Source organism: Botrytis deweyae (genome assembly GCF_014898535.1).
Source record: "Botrytis deweyae strain B1 chromosome Unknown BDEW_036, whole genome shotgun sequence".
Lineage (NCBI taxonomy): Eukaryota > Fungi > Ascomycota > Leotiomycetes > Helotiales > Sclerotiniaceae > Botrytis > Botrytis deweyae.
Window position 1 is genome coordinate 251,843 of NW_024066243.1, and position 21,376 is coordinate 273,218.

The window sequence follows — 21,376 nt, forward strand, 5'->3', positions numbered from 1 at the left end:
TTTACCGTTATCGTATAAATTTATATTGTTAATCTTGCAGGTTTATCTCAGTACATATTGGGATGGATGTGGGCTAAGGTAGGTTTCCCCACAAGAAATGTCTGGATCTGATGTACGACCTAGTAGTAGTAGTAGTAGTAGTAGTAGTAGTGTCAAGGTACTGGTAGTGTACGGAGTAGCAGTAGTTTATGCATAATTGGAATGGCTTGAAAACGGAAGTGTTATTCCTTTGCCAAGAAATGAGAAAATCTTCCCTGGTTCAACTGGTTGACAAGAAGAAATGGAGGAAGAATGACACGAGACATGTTGAAACGACCTCGGAGTTTATCGAGAAGAAGTTAGGATTTGGAAGTGTGTTGTATTACATTACATCGATGTTCGTGATGAGATTTTAAAATTTGTTATGAAATATATATGGGGAAGAGAAGAATGTAGGGAAATAACTTAAACCATTTCTAATCATTTCTTGGCTTCCCGAGAGAGCGAGATTGTGTTGAAAATTCATCCCATGTATTCACATTTTCATTGGTCACAGAACAAGATATCCAAAAATCCATGATACTTTCACATAGTAGAAGATTCGTAAATTCATAAAAGTTTTGGGTATGATGGGAAAGCTATGCATTTTTGCATTAACTACCAGTGCGCCATGAGGCCATAAAATAATCCATTCATCCCATTGCCCAAGCAAGCAACAACACCTAACCAACACCTGATTACATTTATCTGTATCTTTGCAACTTGAGGGTGTTGTGCTTCTTCCAGGTCTTTCTGCGGCCAGCGGTGGTCTTGTTGAATCCGTGACCCTTTCCGAGACCACGGGACTTCTTTCCGGTGGCAGTCAATCCACGAGATTCTCTGTGCTTGTGGACTGGGTTGACGATCCAGTTGATACGGGGATCGCGACGGATGGCCTTGTGTTGAGGGTCAACGAGGATGATCTCGAAGTATTTGTAGGTGGAGTCTTGGTTGATCCAGTAAGAGTTCAAAACTCTCAAGTTGGCGCAACGACGACCGACACGCTCCTCAGCGGTGGACTTGAGCGATCTTTGGTACTTGAGTTGGTTAACTCCCTGGTTGGTTGGCTTTCCTAAAATGCGAAATTTGGGTTAGTAAATGCAATTTTTTGGAAGAGAAAGCATCTTCTTCTTCTGTCGAATATGGGATCGAACGTACCGTAGGTGGCACCCTTTGGAACTGGGCGCTTGCGGCCACCACGACGAACACGGACACGGTAGATAACGTATCCTTGCTTGGCCTTGTAACCGAGACGGCGGGCCTTGTCTGGGCGGGATGGACGAGAAGCACGGTGAACGACGTTCAATTGTCGGAGCTATATTATGCACTCTCAGCTAAGTTCAACGAGTGTATAGCAGAGACATCAAAGATGTCCACAATATTCCAATTTGCTTGTCCGAAGACCAAATTTTCGAATAATTGAAGTCGATCGAGATCGTCTCTTGGGGTCGTTTTTATCTTACCTCCCAGCATCGGACACGGAGAAGGAATCGAAGCACATCAGATTGCTTCTTCTTCTGAATTTCCTCGAGATATTTAAGAGCACCCATCTGTTTGCGGAGAATCAACGTTAGCAAAGTTCCATGTAAGAACCATCAAAATCGAATTGGTGGTAGAGCTGCGACGCAAAATCGAAGAAATCCAATTCCGATGAACATCTGCAATTCTAGAAATATATTCCTCGTCGCAGATGGTTTATCTGAAATCTGTATTCCAACGAACTCGATTTACTAACCTTGATTGATTTTGGGAGTTGTCGGCGGCGTCGATTGTCGTGTTGTCTAAAAGGAAAAAGTTCTTGAGAATCAATTTTGTGAAAATCAATGTGCGATTTTTTAGCGCGTTCGGGTAAATTTTCCTTCAAGCCTGAGGCAACACACCAAAATTTCCCCACTTCATTATCCACCAGCCGGCCCCTCCTCGAGCTCTCCACTCCAACGTCCAGTAAGACACAAAACCCGTGATCCCAAAAATATATCCTCAACTTGGAATTAAAAGAAGTCAGATAGTCAATCATTATCCTGAATTGAAACTTCTATAGATATACTCGGGAGCTTCTAGTTTACAACAAAATATACATTGCTAGCATACAAATCTATCTACAACCTTACTGATTGCATCCGCACATTGGAATACATAAGTTCTCAATGCATAATCTACTATGTATCTGAGTGATTTGGCGTATCTTCTACAAATAGTTCTCCCCGGAGCATCTTACCTGCTTATCCACCCTACACTCCCGAAGAGAATTCCAAAAGGTACTATCAAATCTTCCCTCTCCACAATCTCACAGCACTCAAGTAGTAACGAGGTAACCTCATATAGATACCCACCCACAAGATTCCCCTCCATCTCAGTTCATATTCAATTCTCTCCCCATCCACTCCAAACATTCTCCTTCATGCATCTCCATTTCCATCTCCATCCCAATCCCATCTCCATCTTCATCACCATCCCAATCCCATCTCCATCTCCATCCCATCCCATCCCATCCCATCCCATCCCATCCCATCCCATCCCATCCCATCCCATCCCATCCCATCCCATCCCATCCCATCCCATCCCATCCCATCCCATCCCATCCCATCCCATCCCATCCCAATCCCCCCCTCCCCCTCTCACCTCAAACCAACACTCTCTCCTATAAATCATAACCTCCCTCTCTCTAAACCCTCATCTCATTTAACAAACCAATCTACCACATCGTACCCCCCACCCTGAAAAGTATATTCCTCGAGTAAATTTCGCTTAAACTTCTTCATTATATTATCCCCAGGATATCATCAGGCCTAAAGTAGCATTCCTTACAACAGGTAAGTAGGTATTCACCTCAATTCTCTTCATTCGCGTCCATGTCATACTCAGCAAAGTTCGCTAGGTCATACGTACACATTCATCTTATAGCTACTATGTGATAGTATCTCCAAGACGAGAGAAGACAGGATAGTATACATGCTACAATACAGCTCCATGCCCCAACAGCCAAGTAGCGAAGTCTGAAAAGACATCAAGCAAATTTATAAATCCCCCATCTCATTCTGATCCCTAACCCTCCTCTCACCACCACTCAACTCCTGCTTTCAAAAGCCTTGAGCAATTTCTTATGAGCCCTCTCATGTTTCCTCGCCTCTTTGCCCCAGCCAGTACTACTTTCCTCTTCAACAGCTGGGTAGAATTTCTTCGAAACTTCAAGTGCCTCTGTCTCCAAGATCTCCGGCTTTGAAGCATTCACAATACACTCAAATTTATTCAGCCCAACCATTTTCCCCAGTTCAAGCATCGTAGCAATCTCTCCATCCTCTTTGCTCCACTCGTTACCAAATAATCCTGCCAACTCTTTTGCGATATCCTTCCTTGTCAGGTTATCAAATTGCGAACTCAACTCCAACGCCCGTGTAATCATGATTCGACCTTTTTTATGATTTAAAGAAAAATCATAAGAGACAGTTTTGAATGGTGCCGACAAAGAATAAGCAGCATGAAAGCCTTCCAGGAAGTCCTTATTTTCAACCGAACTAGACGAGTCAGTGTGCAATTCAAATTCTTAGCCAGGAAAGGTATACTCACGCTTCTCTCTCCAACTCTGCCGCCGATTCCTTGAAGTCTTTCACATCTCTCTCCACGGCCCCAATAAACTTCTCCATAAACTGCGCTTTCGCTCTCTCGGCGCTCTTCTTTTTCTTCCTCTCAAGATTGTCGAGCTCCAGAAACTCACTTTGTTGAATCAAGTCAGTGCACACTCTGCAAACAAATAAACATCCCAAACACTCCACATACTTGCTAGCCTCTTGTCCCGAATCCTCATCCTCATCCTCATCCCCATCCCCATCATCCTCATCCTCATCATCATCTTCCCTCTCTCCCAATTCCCTTCCCCCAATCCTCGCAGGCTCCGACATTCTTCCCCTTTTCTTCTCCTTCTTCTTCTCCTTCCCATCTCTCCTCAAACTCTTCTTATCAACCTGATCCGCAACACCACCAACATCCTTTTTCTCCCTACCATCCCTCCTCACCCCCTTCCTATCAACCCAATCCGCAACCGCATCAAACCCCTCCTCTCGCTCCTCGCCCTCCAATCCACTTCTATATTCACCACTCTTTCTCGCCTTCAACCTCGAATTCGGTAAATCTCCTTCACACGCCACAAATCTCCAAGTTAGACAATTCCACATCCAATCCTCAAAGAAAACAACAACAAAAACAAAAACAAAAACAAAGATGCCAGAATAAAAAATACCAAGCATACAGAACTCAACAATCAACTCACCTTCAGACTTGCGTTTTGATTTGCGCACCATTGTAGTAATATATATATATATACCTAGTAGGAATGTGAAAGAAGTCCAATATCGTCCAAACGAATTCGAATCACAGGAGACTCAATCCAGATACTAGGTAAAGAAACGAAAGATAAACTCAGACAAGAGACAATCAATATCTAGGGAGTAGGTAGGTATTCAAGCATACACCAATCAATCAATCAATCACTCCCAAATACAAAAATAAATTTCTTAATGACTTCAAGATCGATGTCAAAGTCAAAGTAAAAGTAAAAGTAAAAGTAAAAGATGAAAGTGAAAGTGAAAGAGACACAAAGTGGGTCCGGTCCGCCTCCTCCCCGCTCGCGAAACTTCCACCTCACCTCACCTCACCTCACCTCACTTCCTTCCTTCCTTCCTTCCTTCCTTCCTTCCTTCCTTCCTTCCTTCCTTCCTTCCTTCCTTCCTTCCTTCCTTCCTTCCTTCCTTCCTTCCTTCCTTCCTTCCTTCCCGGAAAGAAAGTAACCGAAAACCCCGCAAAGAGAAGGTCAGACAGACCTCTTAAGAAAAGAAAAAGGAAAAGCTCTTTTGTTTCCCCCCCCCCCCCCCCCCCAAAAAAATAACTGGCGCAACCATCAATCAATTATACTTACTTACTGTACGTAAAAAAAAAACCAAAAAAAACACCCCCAAAATCTCCATCCGAAAATCAGACCAGCAAAACCTTGCCGCCCCTCATTGGGGGCGGGAGGAAACCCCCCATGATTCGGGGGGGTTTTTTAGAGGACCCGGTGTGACACTCCTAACCGCTACACCACGAGGTGCCGGTATGCGCTACTCTTTCGATTTGGCGTGTTTGTCGATGGGAAGGGATGCGTATTTGGGTTTATGAAGGAGAGAGGTTGTAAGTTTGAGGAATGGGCCATAAGGATTATTGCTGGCTGCTTATGTATTTTCGTTTAACCTGCTCATCTGTGCTATTGTCATCACAAGTATACATATCATATCACATCACACATTGACCACTTCGATTCAAAATAAATAGCCCAGTGTATGAATTCCATTCTTGCTACCGATTCCCTTATCCATAACCCTAATGCCTTTAAACATGCATCAAAACGTTTCCATTCCATCTCATCGACGATTCGATTCTCCGCCTCCTTGATTCGTAGAAGAACAAAAAAAGACACAAAAAGGTAACAAATTGGGCCAGAAAAAGAATCAAAAACCACAAAGCAATGAAAAAAAAACATGTATCCATGCATCCATTATCCTTTGCAAATTTACCCAATTTCTTTTTTTCCCCACTTGACACCGCCGTATTTTGAAAGATCTGTCTATCAATGGAGTTCTTGAAAATTGTTGTTTTTTTACTCGTTAAGTCGTGGTAAGGCGTCAGGGTCCCGAAGACGCAAAGGTGCAGTCCCCCTGACAAACTGTGGAACAAAAATGGTATCGACGAATTGAAGAAGTAGAAAAGTATGTCCAGTGTGTTGTGTACGAATCCGATGCCTGTCTCCGATTATGTAGTAAATCCAGAAGAATCCCCATTCCGAATGAAACCTTCTCAATTAACCTCTATGATCAAATTGCAATAAAAGTGTAGTATTCCAGAAGACGTTATTCCAGTATGTCTTCATAGTATTTAGTATCTCCCAACCCATAGAAACAATGTGTTGCCTGGTGCAACGCAATGTGAAAATGAAATAAACGAATGTGTAGATAGTATGTTCATCTAGAACATGTAGAGAATTATGAAACAGGGCCGACGAGGAAGGGCATCTGTGGTATATTACAACAGAAAAATGTATCTAGTCTCCGGTTCTGTAGGAGTGTGCCGATGATAACTCACCATCTGGAAATGAAAGAAGAAATCAAAACCAGAGGCAAGAGTTATGACTGTTATGAACTTGCTTATGATTTGCCAAAGGAACGGGTCGAAATCGTGGGTATGTTCTAATGGAACCCCACATTTAACGAGTTCCCATAGACAAGCCCTGGAAAGCTCCGATCCAACCATCAGATTGACCAACAAGTCCAGTCTGTCGACCGTATTCGCTACCATCATGAGTTGGGGTAGTGCCATGAGGAGAGGGGAATCGTCCAGGTGCTTGATAGTCCGCTGTATTTGCAAATCCAGAATATGGGTCAAGCATTGAAGTACCATAAGCGCTCGTAGCACCGACATTTCTAGTAGAACCAAATGGAGAATATCCATAAGTATATCCTTGAGGCTGAAAGCCAGGAGCAGCTGCAGAACTTCTGTCCATAGCTGGCTGAAACGGTTGTGCAAAGACACCTTGATAACCTCGGCCTGCTTGCGTTGTGTTGTATGTTTGTGGCTGCTCGGCCTGTTGTGGTCGACGCTCACTTTGTGTAGTTCTATTTACACCTACAGCTCCAGGTCCGATACCGCTTGGTGCTTGCAAGCCAAGTGCGGGACTTGCGAAAGAAGCAGGATTGATCGCGGACATCCAAATTCTTGTCTTGTATACTTTGAACAAGTCCGTAACGAGGGAATTGAAGTTGATATAGGCATCAGCGAAATAATAAAACGTGAGCTTCTTCCAATCCCTAAATTTGAGTGTAAGCTTATGTCATCGGAATAGCTGGTGCGATCATTAGTTGACTTACATCTGAAATTCGGCATCTAGAATCTCCATGTGTAGACCATGCTCTTTCACCTTCTGCGTACAAACACGCTTGGCCTTTGCTTCATTTCCTTCCTTATCACGCAAGGCTTGAATTTCATGGTTTTGAGCAAGGCGCTTGATGATCTTGGGCTTGATCTCTCCTGGGTTGGGTTCCTGCATGCCGTGCTGACTTGGTGGGCCCATACCGCCTACAGCACTTCCCTGCATGCCATTCGCAGCAGCCATTAAACCAGCACCAGTTCCATCAGTATTGCCTACAGCACCCTGAGAGTACATCATGAGCCACTTATAGTGCTCTTCGGCATAATGCTCTTTGAGTTCCTTGGCAGTAGCCCAGTCCACGTTATCCTTAGCAACGGTGCCGAGATCGGTTCCTCGATCAGCTTCAACAATCACAAGATCTCCAGGCTTGACAGAGAGACCAGTGCCCTCTTGAACATAAAATACATCTGCGCGCGAACATTTGAATAACACAATATACAATAGTTGATTGTGTCGAGGTTGTGGAACGCCATACATGCTTCGATGAGGTGATGCAGGGCGGCCAGTAGAGTATTGATTGACATTTCCGTAAGGGTATGCAGAAGGATTGAACGGGGAAGGACCCGGTTGAGTAAGATTTCCGAAGTATGAAGCTGCTGCATTCAGTTAGTATAAGGATGTCATTCATGCCTGTCTACAGCTCAGACACTCAAGGGATTTATGAATATTGCTTACCATGGTCATTAGTAGAGTAGCCATTATTTTCATTATACCGACCCGCATTTGACGACAGGCTCTCGTGGATAGATGCATCGAGTTCACCAATCGTCGAGCTAACAGAACCTTGTCGAGCAGGTATATCAGCGAAAGAGTGGCGCCTGCTCTGCGGGATATCGGACAATCCACCGAATCCGAGTGAGCTTTGCCAATAGGCCTTCTTCACATTCTCCAACTTTCTATTTTCAAGAGTGTACGGCGAGGCTCTCTGGGCGCCAGCAATACCATACTCGCTCATTCTTCGACCTAACATCGCTTTGGATGGATCTTGTAAATCATTGAGCTCATCAAGTTCGTCAATTGCATAATCTGACTCTTCAGGTAGAGGCTCTTCCTGCAAGCCATAACCGTTGCCAAGGCCAAAGGGATTGGAGGTTGAAGATCGTGGTCGGAGGCGCAGATTCTGATATTGTTGCTGTTGTCGTAACATTGCATTTTCTTTAGCTAATAATTCTATAGTCTTGGCTTCTTGAGATTGAATTTGAACACCATGCGAAGAACTGTTAGTACTCTCATCGTCATCATCCTCGACTTCCTTGACTTTTCCAAGACCGCCCTCGGTCATTTCGCTCAACATACTTGGCCGGGATGGTCGATGTTGCAATGCGGAATGTCCAATTCTATGTCCCCGACTAGAAGCCGCTGGAACGGCTGCTGGCGGTGGGCCAGCACTTGTATCTGGGTCGAGCTGACCGACGGAGTACGATTGGGATCTGTATGTCTTAGGAGTGGGATGGAGAGGGATTGCGAATGGGATGGGTTGGTTCGCTGAGGGGTCTCGTTGACTCATCATTTCATTAGGAAAGTATCCATTGCCAGCTGAGCCCGGTGGATGCATAGAAGTTGGAGATGGTAATACTTCAGTCAATCTAGAGGGTGGCTCTTTACGCGACTCGCTGTTCCAAATAGCACTACCCCAAGGGAATGAGCTCGTGCTCGTATGTCCACGACCTGCTGCTGCTTGGGCATGAGAACCCCAAACGTTGGACTCAGTCGAGGGTGTACTGGGATGTGAAGCTGTTGGAGACATGCTACTACTTGCGAACGAGCCCTTTCGTGGCTGAGTTCCAGCTTGAGGTGTGTCGTTCAACCATGAGGCACGACGTGCAGGTGGCTTTTGAGGTGGATTAACTGGCTGTTGAATGTCCTGTCTGTCAGGTTCATCATCGGAGCTTGCCAAAGCCTCCGAATCTGGTGTTGAGCGGCGCTCATTGAATTTGCCAAGGAGGAGGGAAGGATTACTTGATGTCATGGATGAAGGATTGGATTGGTTAGCCTTGCCACCGGCTCCGATCTTATTATTGCTTGAACTCATGGTGACTGACTAGAAACTGTTAGTTCTCTGTAGAGAGACGAGAAGAAAGCTGCTCTAAATTGAGATCTAAAGTAAAAAAAAAAATGTCTTATGTAGAACTTGGGCTACTGCAACTTGCAAAGGCTGTCCTTAAATATTCAAAATTGGGAGCCGTATACTCAAGTGAGCAGGGGAGTGAGCAAGTGAATCATATTGAAAAAGAGGGGTTATCACAACACAAAGAAAGCCACAGGAAAGAATCCCAGCAGCTTCTCATGCAGTCAATCTAGAATTGAATATGCGCAATAGATCGCAACCAAAACAAAAGACTATCGGATAGATCGAAGGACGAAAGAAAAATATAGTGATAAAAACTTACCAAGCTAATAAAGAGTCTTGCCTAAAATTATAATCGAATTTTGTATTGTAGTAGTTGTTGAAAATGGCCGAACTACTTGATAGAGTCTGCTTGGCAAAAGGGGGGTTAAGTCGACAGTAAGCGAATCTGTAGAATTGATCAAGAATAGGGAACCGATCTGCTAGAAAACAGGGCGTGAATGTCTAGATGGAAGAGCTGAAAGAGGCCCAAGTTTAAATTGCGAACGTGAGTGAATTCTGGTGTGCCCCGCAAGGAGGAGAAGCGGACCGACTTTCGATACTGACGCACAAGAAACGAATAACTAATACTGTGTGATATCGTTGTCAGTAAGCAATCAGAACAGTATGGAAAAAGAAAAACAGAAAAAACTTGATTCTAGAATTGTTCAAGTCCGTGGCAATCGACAAGATCGAAAAACGTGTCAAGATCAGGTAGCATAGTGTGACCAGGAATCAAGAAACCACGAGGCAGAAATTCATCTGTTCTGTGCCGTATATCGACTCTCCAAGCTCGGTTGCGTCGATAGCCGGTAAGTGAATGAGAAAGTTCTGCCTAGGTAGGTTCCTCATTTGGCCGAGAGAGATATATCGGTATTGCTCTGAAATCCAACCCCAAGAATATTCTTCCAGACGTCGCAATATGGTTTTGATATACGAGACAAATGCCTCTTCGAGTCCAGAATATCGTATACCACAAGAAACAACGTTCCTAGACGTTGATATTTGATTGCGCCAATCCCGAACAATTGTTGTCGTCGAATCCACACTTCGATCTGGCCATTCGGATGCGAGAACTACCCGGTCGGGTACCTCTGTTTCAATATAGAAAAAGTGTAAACTCACCGGATGTGAGATAAACCCAACCAAAGAACCCAACTTTCAAAATACAATTATTATCTGTTTATCTAGTAGATTGCCATGTCAGCTCCAAATCTCGAGAGTCGCAATAGGAATGATTCTCCACTCGAGATCCCCGTCAAGGCTAGGGATCTGAGGTGGAAGGATTTGGGATGGCAGAAGCCCACCTACCTGCTTTAATGGCGGCTGTCGCATGAAATGATGAAACTCTTCTAATGCCACTCTCTCTTTCTCAATTTATGAAACCCAAACTCAAATACCGTCTATTTCTCAATAATCGCTTGAACTAGCAGTTGTTGTAACAAACCGAAGATCGAATGTCAAAGCTTCTGCGCATATGCGTTCGGAATTTCGAATTCGTAAAAGGCTTTGTGTCGCCCGGACTATGCGTAGCCCATTGTCGTGGGAAGGATAAAGGCACGAAAGGCCAAAGCTCTCTCTCTCTCTCTTCGAGTTTTCGAGATTGACCGATGAATCTCGGGAGGGAAGAATGGGATGAATATATCTCTTGACGGTGCGACAGTATTAGTTGTCAAGATAAATTTATTATGTCTGATATGGTAGCTTCGAAAAGAGTTGAGGGGTAGAGGTTGTCTTTAAAAGAAGGTGGGCGGTTCTAAGAAAGTTTTGAAGTTCTTCTGCGGCGCAGTAGGCTTGTAAATAGTCTCGAGGGATCGAAGATGAGCGAGGCGCAACCTTGATGCGGGGAAAGCTACCTTATGGTGGACACGCGAGAGACACTCTTCAAAGAACAAGAACAGTGGTATCGCAAAAATAGTTTAAAACAAAATGCTTGTACGTTTTCAATGTGCGACAATAGAGAACAAAAATGATTGGTCTTTTTTCCCTCTTTTCTCTTTTCTTGGGGAAGATGACGAAATTCAAGAGAAATGGAAATGGAAATCTCCGTTGAAGATATATTCCCAATGAATGATGCTTTTTTTTTGATCTTGGAAGAGGTAGAAGAAGTTGATGATGTGGATGATGGAGGACAATTAATTTTATTATATTTGGGGTAAAATATAAACAAGTGTATATGTGTGCGTGTGTGTGTGTATGTGTGTGTGTGTCTGTTTGTAGTAGGTATGTTGTATGTATTGTATATATGGATTGATAGGTGGGTGGGTATGTGGATAGGGATAGGTATATTGATGGAACAACAAGATATGAAGCTTTAAAGAAGGGGGTATTTGTAAATGTAATATAATTGTAAGGATCTCCTAAGGAAAGGCTGAATGACCGACGAATGGATCAAGATGCGAACTGATGGTCTCCTTAGCGTTACAATTGGCACAAGGGTCCGATGTTCGATATCCGAGGGGGGGCGTGGAGAGCCAGGAAAGTAAAAAAGGGTTCTAACTACTAAGCTTCTAAATGCAATGGGGGGAAAGATCTAATTGGTAGGAGGATGCAAAAAGAGCCACATATGAAGACAAGGGAGGGGCAATTAGCTCTGCATTAAAAGTGGAGGGCCACCACAAAAGTTCACGGACATGCGTCGACGGTTATGGATGGATGAATAGGACTGTGTGAATAATGGGGTAGAGTTGGATGTGGATGTGAATGTGGAGGTGCTAGTTGATTGAGGTGGTAATGCTAAATGGAGATGCTATTAATGGTAGTGAGAGAAGAAGCTGGTAGATGATGCGAGGTAAAGGTGGTGTGGTGGTGGATGGGGAGAAGAGAAGAGAGAGATATCAAGAGAGAGAGAGAGAGTGTGTGTGTGTGTATGTGTGTGACTGGTAGAAGATGTGTAAAGACGTGAAGTAGGAGAATAGTAAGAGGAACTGGGCGAGGTGAAGATGTGGAAGGGGGGAGGGGGGAAGGGGGAAAAGGAAAGAGAGATGATCAGGTAGAGTGGCAATGGAGAATGATTCAAAACACGGGATATGTAAAGAAGGAGGAAAAAGCAAGCAGTTCTTGTCAGTGAGAACCTGGGCAAGAAGAAGGGGAGAGAGAGAGAGAGAGAGAGAGAGAGAAAGCGATCAGTACTGTACTACGCACCGAGAGAGAGAGAAAAGGGTAAAAACAAGAGACAGAGAGAGGGGAAAGCACTTGGGCCTAACGTATTAATAAATCATATCGTAGAGCAGCATTGGATTTTCTCTTGAATATGCAAGTCAGAACAAATGGAGCTTCTTGTCAGATGGGAACCACTTAGGTGTAAAGAGACCTGAGTGTGAGAGAACCATCTCTATGGAGTACGTCTAATTGGGTATCCAAGGAATGAGTGGAGGTGGAGATGGAGATGAATATGGAGATGAATATGGACATACATAGGGAGAGCAACCATAAATGATCATCGAGTAGTTCTTGGATTTCCATCAGGCCGTGCAAACAAAACATTATCATTACATTCATCCATGCAGACGAGTGACCGAAAGCAGAGCAAAGCAAAGCAAAGCAAAGCAAAGCATATATCAAAACAAACTACTTACTGAAGTGCTTATTCAACCTACCTACGTCTGGTGAGGAGAATGATCGACGATTGGCATGTACGATGTTGTAATGTTGGTATGAATTGCCTTGGTAACGTAAACCATATGTACGTCTGTCCGCCTGTCTGTGTTGCAGATACTATCTGAGATACGAACCGGTAGAGAAAGTAACCGACAAGATCATCAGATGCAAGAAATCACATACCTACCTAGGCACCTAGGTATCTTTTTTTTTTTTAACAATGTACGATGTATCGTACGGAGGACTAGGTATGATCCTAAAAACTACCAGGTTATCTTTACGTGACAGATCCAGACCGACCGAAATAGGAGATGGCGAGGCCTCGAATCCCTTCTCTTAGTAATATATAGATTAATAAAGCGACGATCTCTTTCAAATCCCCCGTGAGCGTATGAGGTAGCTGAGCTGGGTATGTCGGGTTTTCCTTTGCAACATTGGGTAGGACAAACTAATTGAAAAGAAGAAACCATCTGTTGCCGCTTCATTGACTCGAAAAAGTCACATTCAATTCATCCTGTACGATGCTTCGTTCGTAGATGTTTTTACCCGACCGATACTTTGCATCCATGTTGGCGATACCACAAAGAGCGTTTGATACATTGGTTGATTGAATACCACGCATTATTACTAGGTACCTAGGTATCACACTCCATCTCATTGGAAAGGAAATCTCAAGTACCGGCATTGCAGATATGAAAGACCATAATCATCACACTCCTTATCACAAATATTCATATGACAATAAGAAGCACACGAAATAGATGGAAGTACGAGAAGTTAACGTTTATGTTGTGAGCCCATCTTGAAAGTTGCAACACACACCATACATACATACATACATCAAACCACCGCAGCATAATACGATACCCTCTTTTCTTCCTATTGCCTTTACCTTCTTCCTCACATACCTACCTGTGCATCTTTCCAAAGTCCAAATACTTTCGACATGACATATAAATTAAACAAACAATCCAATCTTTGCCACAACGACGACGCCACCATCATCTCATTCGATGAATAATTCCTTCATCCTCTGTTTGTTTCGACGGATGATTGTTTCTTCCCTTGACACGGTTACAAAGATCTGGATGGCGTATGTCGTAATAATATTAATCCTTTCAGTCTAGGATCGAGATGGCGACATATTACAAGATTGTGAAATTCTGCTGCATTTTTCCAGGCTTTCAAGCTACCCCGGATTCCTCTCCCGCATTTTCCTTCCCGCACTCTGCTGATCTAGTTTTGGACCCTCGAACCTTGAGTTGGTCCAACGTTGGCAAGGAGAGAGAAAGTAAAGGCAGGAGATGAAAGTCTAAAGAAATATCCGGGAGGCGGTTGAAGAGTGGGATGTCCCGAACGAACAAAGAAGAACGGCATTGCCCTATCAGAGTCTAGGTGATAAAAGTAGATTCTTGCATGCAGTGATAAAATCAAGCTAGTTGTTTCTGGATTGCTCCGTAGATTATACTGCAAATACCTACAGAAAGACACAGACACCAATTGAACTTCATCCATTCTAACATTCCTTTCCCCTCACCCCCTCAAAACCCCCCCCCCGTCAACCAAAAGCGGCATCAATATCTCCTATTTCCCTGACAATTCAAATCGGCAAAAGTTCCCTCCCAGTCTTCCACGAAAGCCCTTTACAATCGCGGGGAAATGAGAACTTACCATTCCATACTGGTGCAACACCGACAAAGCCGAAAGCAACTCTACCTACAGGCGCTTCCGCATGTACATCTCCAATCACCAAGAAGGTAACCCCTCATTGTCCCTCCATCGATACCATTATATCTTGTCAACTGCGCATATCCTCTCCAGCCTCGTCATTCGAGTAGAAAACCATACGATATCTATCAAGTTTCTTTGCCAGCCAAGAAATCCTGCAGTTCTGAGTGGTGACATTGGAAAGCCAAAACGCCCATTTCAACAACGCGTACTTGATTCGTCACGGAAATTTTTGCCCACACCCTGCTGTGGATGGAAGAAAGACCCGCAATTTTGATCCAATCAAATCATCACAGTTGATGCAGGGTGAGGGGACATATGTACTTCGTAATTGGATTTGCATGAAGCAGTATCAGGGGGGGTGCGGGATATCCAAATTTCTATTCAATGAGGCCGAATTGATATCATAGGAGCATCAAACCTGGAAAAGACTTATACGGCCGAATTTGTGTTCAGACGTCCAAGTCAATTCGTTTGTCAAATTTGAACATTTGTAGATGGTCATTGAAAACCGTTCGATCTTCAAAGATGAAATGAAACATAGAGGGGTGCTGTGAGGTGGGGCTTAGGCACATATGTTCGATTTTGATGTGCAATCTATTTCGTCCATCGCGTGAATGGTAAAACATGCACAAATTTTATGTGGGTATTGCCGACGCTGTGAAACAAAATCCTCTCCAGTGAGAAACCTTAACAGATTCTTTGTACATCCGCGCTGCTGCCATGCGGGTAGATCCCAAAGTCATGCCTCCTTAACCAAGTACCGAGCTCAACCTGGAATAGAATCTAAGCTACTTGATGCAACTGCATCAGGACCTTTTTGTTGCTTCAACTTCTCCTCAAACTTTGCAAATTCTGCGAGGGCTATCTCTTCCTCCTCATCCAATACTTGTACAACTCCTTTCACTTCTTCAATCTGCACTTGTTGTTAGCCCATTGTTGCATAAATGATCATCTGAGCATTAGATCCAAGAATGGAGGTTTTGGTACTTACATAATGCATAAGCATTCCCTCAATACCATTCTTCAACGTAACAGTACTTGAGTCGCAAGTTCGGCATGCACCTCGGAGCTTCAACTTGACCATGCCGTCCTCGAACCCGCGATAGTCAATGTCCCCACCATCTTCCTGGATTGCGGGCCGGATGCGAGTTTCAAGCAATTCCTTAATCATTCCGACAACCTCCGGATCATCCTCATTGTATGCTAGACTGTCTTCTTCCTCTGGTTCGCCACTTGCTCCCGTCCTCTCCGTGAGGTTAACAATTTGTGCACCGGAAGTTACTGCTTCCGTAATGAGACTGAAAACTTCTGGTTTGATATGCGCCCAATTCGCATCCTCTACCTTGGTGACTGTAATGAAATTCGCGCCATAGAAAACGGACTTGACCCCGTCGATATTCATCAACGATGCGGCGAGCGGGGATGGATATGGTGGCGCAAGCGTGGATCTGGGGTTGAGGTATTCTATGAAGGGCGAATTGACGTCTTGTGGTATGATTGGATGATTAGGAAGGAACTTCAGTGCATCCGGATTTGGAGTGTCTTCTGTTTGGATAAAGATGCTGCGAATGCCGCCGATCGCAGCAGGCTTTAACATGGTTGATGGTTGATGGAGTGGTTGAAGAGTTGGTCTCGTCCTTGAACTCGAAGCTGTCATAGCTGGTAATCTTGCACTTTGGTGTACATATCGCTGCGAGCTTCTAGGACAGATGGTAAATGATGACTTCCCCGGTCGAGATTTGGATAGCAATGTCTTTGCATCCTGAATAATTCTTTTTGATGCCATCGTGTGTTCCACCTGAGGTCTTGAGAATGAGATGAATATGATCAATATATTGTATTGTAGTATCCAAGCTGAATATTCGAAAGAAATTTAGGATATGGTGACGATGTTAGGTGTATTGGTAATATGAAGTGAAGATTGAAATGTGTTTCTCATATTACGAATTCTACGTGAGGTTCTTTGTAAGCGTTGATATGACGCAGAATGGTATTACCTCCATTTTGATTGGCCGTTCTTATCGTTATCAACAATTTCTATCTCCATCAAAACTTTTTTTGTCGGCCGTGCAAGGCTACGAGCTTGCAATAGCGATGCATTTCTCAAATTATTCTCATCCGAACTTACTTCTTCAGTTTTCACATCCTATCGAAATTGCTAGCTTCCTTTTTCACTTTCTGTCTGGAAAAGTATAATCTCATCCGCATGTGAGTATTAACACATTTCAGATGAATTGACGAGAACGGTTCACAGTCAATATTTCTTTCCTCTCGTTCGTCCCTTCGTCTGTCCAAAGAGCTTCAAGTATACGCAGGCCTCTATCGTTCCTCAACATTATGGATACTATGGAAATCTCTTTCGAAGGTGGTCACTCATCTGAACCTATCGATCTCAAGAATCAATTCAGCGTTAGTGTAGCAGAAGCGCCAGTCGAAATTATCGATCTCACAAATCGTGTCGCTATGGAGAAGCCTTCCGTTGATCCAAAACTCTGCATCCTATGTAAGGAGAACAGTTACAAGTACAATTGCAGATATTGTGATGTGCGATAGTAAGTGCCTTCTTCTACGAGCGAAAAAGAAGTTTGCGCTGATTCTCAGAAAGCTGCTCTGTAAAATGTTCAAACATACACAAAGCCGACACCAACGACCACGAAGTAGAGAAAGAGAAACTTGCCTCTGCGCCTCCTCCAAACAAAGCCCCATCACCAATATCCAAAGCGAATCCCGCAGCGCGAGCAGGAACTCTAGCTGCAGCCAAAGCCAAAGGACCATTTGAGCCTCTGGACAACTCGAAGGAGCTTGAAGAGCTATTCAAAAAATACCCAAATCTACGTTCACATCTCGAAAAAGTTGATGCTGCCACTCTCCGCCCGACAGGATTTAATTCACATAAATGGAACCAAGATCAGGGGTGGGAAAATGGGAGGAAAGCTTTACAGAACGCAAGAGGTTATTATGGAAAAGATGGCGAGGGCATTCGGGAGTACTGTGGACTTGTTTTGCGGCTTCTAGGTGATAAAGATGAGCAGGACGAAGAGGCGGCAGCAGAAATTTTACGAAAGGAGGCCTTGGCCGAAAGCACCAGGGTGGTTCGAGCATTACTGGAATCTGAGAAGAGGAGATGAAGAGATTGTGAGATGCCAGCATCAATTTACGCATTACAGAGACCTCACTTTGGAAAGGCGATAATGGTATGATGACCACGCCAAAAATATCCGCCCAGGCGATAACGGTGAGCTCTCTATTCATTGACTTCATATTTTATGAGTCTAATATCGGTAATAGAGTATGGTCGACAATATTATCAAAGACTTCCTGGATCTCTTTTGGGCAGATGGGAGATAAGATGAAGTTGTCGTTCTGTCCAAATAGGATATCATGCATAAAAAGCTTAGGAAGACGAGACAAATTTAAGAGTTAGAAGTCAGCGCGCTCTGGAAAGAAATTAATAGATACCCTTGAATATAAATAAAATTAATTCATTAACTACCATTAACAGGAGAACTACGTTTGAATCTCCCAAAAAAGCTCACTCTGCTCGGTGATCTCGCAAGCGACTTTGTCTTTAACCCCTCGCCCGACTCGAGCCCCTTCCCCTTCCTAAGTTTCAACGACAATAACGGCCCCACCATCCCCTTCATCGACCTTCTCGTCTCCTCACTCTCATCCCGTTGCGTCCAATCATGTCTGTCATGCTTCTCCCTCTTCACTTCCTTCACCTCCTTCTCCTCCTTTTCTTCCCACGACAAATAATCCCCCATACTCATGGGTCGCATGACGGCGCGACTTTTATGCACAACAGGTACCTCCGAATTGAACGTTCTCCGCGGACATCGATACACATCCCTCTCCGCATCCAATTCCGCCGCGCGCTCCAGCGCCGCCGTCCACTGATACTGATTCCGATTTCTCAATTTCGTCCGGTCGACCATGGCATGATCGCAAATTTGCGTTTTCTGTAACAGCGTGCTGGGTTTCTGATACACGTATCCGGAGCCGCAGCCGCCGATTCCGTCGCCCCCTTCGTCTATGGTCATGTAGCCTAGACTTTTCAGCGCGGGCTGGGAGGGTTTGTGTACGTTGCGGAGTTTTTCGGCGGTGGCTGTGTGTTCGAAGGAGAGGACGGCGACTTGGGGGGTGTGGTGGTAGGGGTCTGTGGAGGTGGAGGTGGAGGAGCGGGCTGAGCGACGGTGGTCGGCGAGGGCTTTTTGTTGGGCGAGGTGGGCTCTGAGACGGCGGGAGAGGTCGTCGGGGTCGAGGGGAGCGCCTTTTTTGGAGCGAGTCCGGGGTGCGGGGAGGGGGTGGTAGTGAGATTGGGGGCGTGGGGGGTAAGTCATTGTTCTGTGAGGTTTGGATTTCTGGGGTGTTGTTAGATTTTGTGTAATGTGTAGTTTGGGGTTGTGCCCAAAAGATGGATATGACTTACCCAACACACTTCTTCATAAGTCGAAATGGGTTCTTCAGCAACTGATGTATCCATTTTGAATCCTGACTCTGTGCTCTATATAGACAATATCACTCCTTGTGCTTCTTCAAACTGAGACACTTCCCGATTCGAACGGTCGCAAGTGTCTGTGTCAGTGATACCTCTCACAAGACCACAACCGAAGGCTTCGAGCAGATCGGAACACAGCGCGTAGCCGGAAGAAGTATTCACGCTGGAAATTACGGGTGTACGAAAACTGTTGGCAAAGAGTCAGGCAGGTAGTAGCGTAAACTCTGTAGCGTGGTGAGACCCTGAAAGTGACGCGAGTGGGGCAGCGCGAGTCCAGATTGAGGATGAGGTGTATGGGGAGAAGGATTTGCGAAGATGGGGGTCGGGAGAGATGTAAGATTGGATTGTTTGTGAAGCGGAAATGGAGGCTTGTGTAAACAAGATGAAGTTGTGGAGGCTCGAGACTTTGAGCTTGAAACCTGGTGGCTCAATTGAGGATGGTTTGGATGGCAGGTTGTGAAATCTGCGGCGTTGAAATGATGCCAGGAGAGTCAGGAACTTTGCCTGGCGGGGTATTTCTAGACGATGGATCTAACACAAGTGTAACGTTACAGAATGTATGGTAGAACGAAGAACAAGTAGGAAATGAAGCAAAGCAAAGCAAAGCAAAATAAATCAGAAGAAGGAGAATGAGGAGATCTATATATCTATACTTAGATAACACTACCCACTTACACGTACATGATATTGACAACATCCACCAAGAATTCCAAGTCATTTCTTTGAAATCATGCGAAATATCGATGTCTGTTTTAAGTTGAAATCAACAAAGCAAGGGACCGTCCACAGACTTGTGATGATAATTGAAGAACCATCTATTGTTATTCACATGCTAGCTTCTCCTTCTACTCGGTCAGCAACAGGCATGGAGCTAGGAAGATCCATCGACTTTCGAGTAAGAAGGGTGATGGAAGGTTGTGGCAGCATTCGATGAAACTTCTGGATTGGTTAAGGCTTTTGTCTAACGGGTACTGTAAAGTTAATGCTTAATGGCGCTATGGTCTCATAGCGCGATAATCTAAATAGATAACAAGTAGTTTGAGCCCACTTGGGTCCAAGATGAAAAAAAACTTCCAAAGAGTAGCCTTGACTTTCGTAATGCAATATTCTCGTCTCTTCGACAACATCATACGTAAATTTGGTAAACCATTGACGATCTAATACATCTAGTGCTCGCCATCGATGTAGATAGTAGAGAGGAATATATGTTAACTCGATTGGAACGACCGTTAGCGACGGAATTATATACCAATTGAAAGATAGACTCATAGAGTAGCATAATATTGCGGTGGTAGAAATACAGTTATCATGCGGGGAAACCTTGTTCGAGATCTGCAGTTTTCGGTCGGACCAAATCTTACCCAGCGAGCCAGCCCAGCCCAGCCCACTAGGTACCCAGCAATCCAATCTTCCGTCTGCCCAGTGCCAGCGTCCACTTGCATATGAAAAGCGGTCACAGGTCAATTTGCTTCCTCTTACTCTTTAGTATCAACAAGAGTCACTTGATAGTACGTGAAATGTTGCAAGCTTTTGCTGCGTTTTCTTTTGAGCACTCGAACTTCATCCCTTTTCGGATGGACACACACTAGCCATTCTGGCGTGAGAGAAATTGTATCCGTGCCATGAGGTTATACTGGAGTCAAATGGGATCATGTGGTTCTGTGGCGAGTTGTGGCGGCAAAGCTATTGACACACACACGGGCATACTACGTGATACTTGGGTAGCTGATGTGCATTTTTTGTTCTGTGCGTGTTAAGGTTAAGGTTCATAAAGTGACAAGATTGACATGTCAGGATGGAGATTTGCAGAGAAGGATTGTCATGTTGTTGTGGTCAAGTCACTTGAGATTTAGAAGAGCAGCTGAGCTGAGATGCATTGAAAACGGATGATACCGCTGCATGAATGTGTTAGTTAGTTAGTGTCCACGGGTAAATCCAATGGCAGGATACTGTATTATCATCTCGAACATTGAACTACCTATTAGGTACACAGCAATGGGGGGAAAAAGTGACCCCAGCCCGTGTTCACGCCCCAACATTCCTCCCGAGATGGATCGAGCGACTACTGCATGTTGTCGTGATAATGTGACATGGATTTGTAGTGTGCATTAGTACTGTATGTGAAAAGTGGCGATTAGGGGTATCCTTTCAGCCTTGTGATGTGACATACTATAATGGTGAAATGAAGGGGGAAAGAAGGTAAGGGGAAGGGAAGGGAAGGGAAGGGAGAATATTGAGAACCAAAACTTATAGTCGCCTGCGCACGTAGAGTAGGGAGAATGTCTGTATGTATGGCCACCAGGGCAGAGCTGTGGAAAAGATGATTATAGATGGGCGAAAGAATAACTTAAGGTTATCAATAGTGGATGGACGAATATCTTCCTCCTACCTTTGTGTATACAGGGAGTATCAATTCTTTGGTTTTTGTGTTTGTGATGGATGATGTTGTTGTCTCTCATTGGCGATG

At 44.4% G+C, this 21,376-nt stretch overlaps 6 protein-coding genes across 6 annotated transcripts; 1 reads left to right on the forward strand and 5 right to left on the reverse strand.

Annotated features, from left to right (window-relative positions):
• Nucleotides 1-722: 722 nt before the first annotated feature.
• On the reverse strand, nucleotides 723-1,568 carry EAE98_010442 (uncharacterized protein; the record flags this gene model as incomplete). The annotated part of the gene is made up of 3 exons (XM_038958063.1): nucleotides 723-1,090; nucleotides 1,177-1,333; nucleotides 1,482-1,568. 3 exons carry the CDS (start codon nucleotides 1,566-1,568, stop codon nucleotides 723-725), a joined length of 612 nt encoding a protein of 203 aa, XP_038805626.1.
• A 1,517-nt stretch (nucleotides 1,569-3,085) lies between these two features.
• Nucleotides 3,086-4,316, reverse strand: EAE98_010443 (uncharacterized protein; the record flags this gene model as incomplete). Its single annotated transcript, XM_038958064.1, has 4 exons — nucleotides 3,086-3,533; nucleotides 3,586-3,732; nucleotides 3,796-4,150; nucleotides 4,286-4,316. The coding sequence occupies 4 exons, from the start codon at nucleotides 4,314-4,316 to the stop codon at nucleotides 3,086-3,088; spliced, it is 981 nt and encodes a 326-aa protein (XP_038805627.1).
• Nucleotides 4,317-6,250: 1,934 nt separating this feature from the next.
• Nucleotides 6,251-9,005, reverse strand: EAE98_010444 (uncharacterized protein; the record flags this gene model as incomplete). The annotated part of the gene is made up of 3 exons (XM_038958065.1): nucleotides 6,251-6,851; nucleotides 6,912-7,569; nucleotides 7,649-9,005. The coding sequence occupies 3 exons, from the start codon at nucleotides 9,003-9,005 to the stop codon at nucleotides 6,251-6,253; spliced, it is 2,616 nt and encodes an 871-aa protein (XP_038805628.1).
• A 6,172-nt stretch (nucleotides 9,006-15,177) lies between these two features.
• Nucleotides 15,178-16,197, reverse strand: EAE98_010445 (uncharacterized protein; the record flags this gene model as incomplete). Its single annotated transcript, XM_038958066.1, has 2 exons — nucleotides 15,178-15,324; nucleotides 15,403-16,197. 2 exons carry the CDS (start codon nucleotides 16,195-16,197, stop codon nucleotides 15,178-15,180), a joined length of 942 nt encoding a protein of 313 aa, XP_038805629.1.
• Nucleotides 16,198-16,748: 551 nt separating this feature from the next.
• Nucleotides 16,749-17,539, forward strand: EAE98_010446 (uncharacterized protein; the record flags this gene model as incomplete). Its single annotated transcript, XM_038958067.1, has 2 exons — nucleotides 16,749-16,963; nucleotides 17,017-17,539. 2 exons carry the CDS (start codon nucleotides 16,749-16,751, stop codon nucleotides 17,537-17,539), a joined length of 738 nt encoding a protein of 245 aa, XP_038805630.1.
• Nucleotides 17,540-17,896: 357 nt separating this feature from the next.
• Nucleotides 17,897-18,894, reverse strand: EAE98_010447 (uncharacterized protein; the record flags this gene model as incomplete). The annotated part of the gene is made up of 2 exons (XM_038958068.1): nucleotides 17,897-18,772; nucleotides 18,841-18,894. 2 exons carry the CDS (start codon nucleotides 18,892-18,894, stop codon nucleotides 17,897-17,899), a joined length of 930 nt encoding a protein of 309 aa, XP_038805631.1.
• Between the last annotated feature and the right edge of the window lie 2,482 nt (nucleotides 18,895-21,376).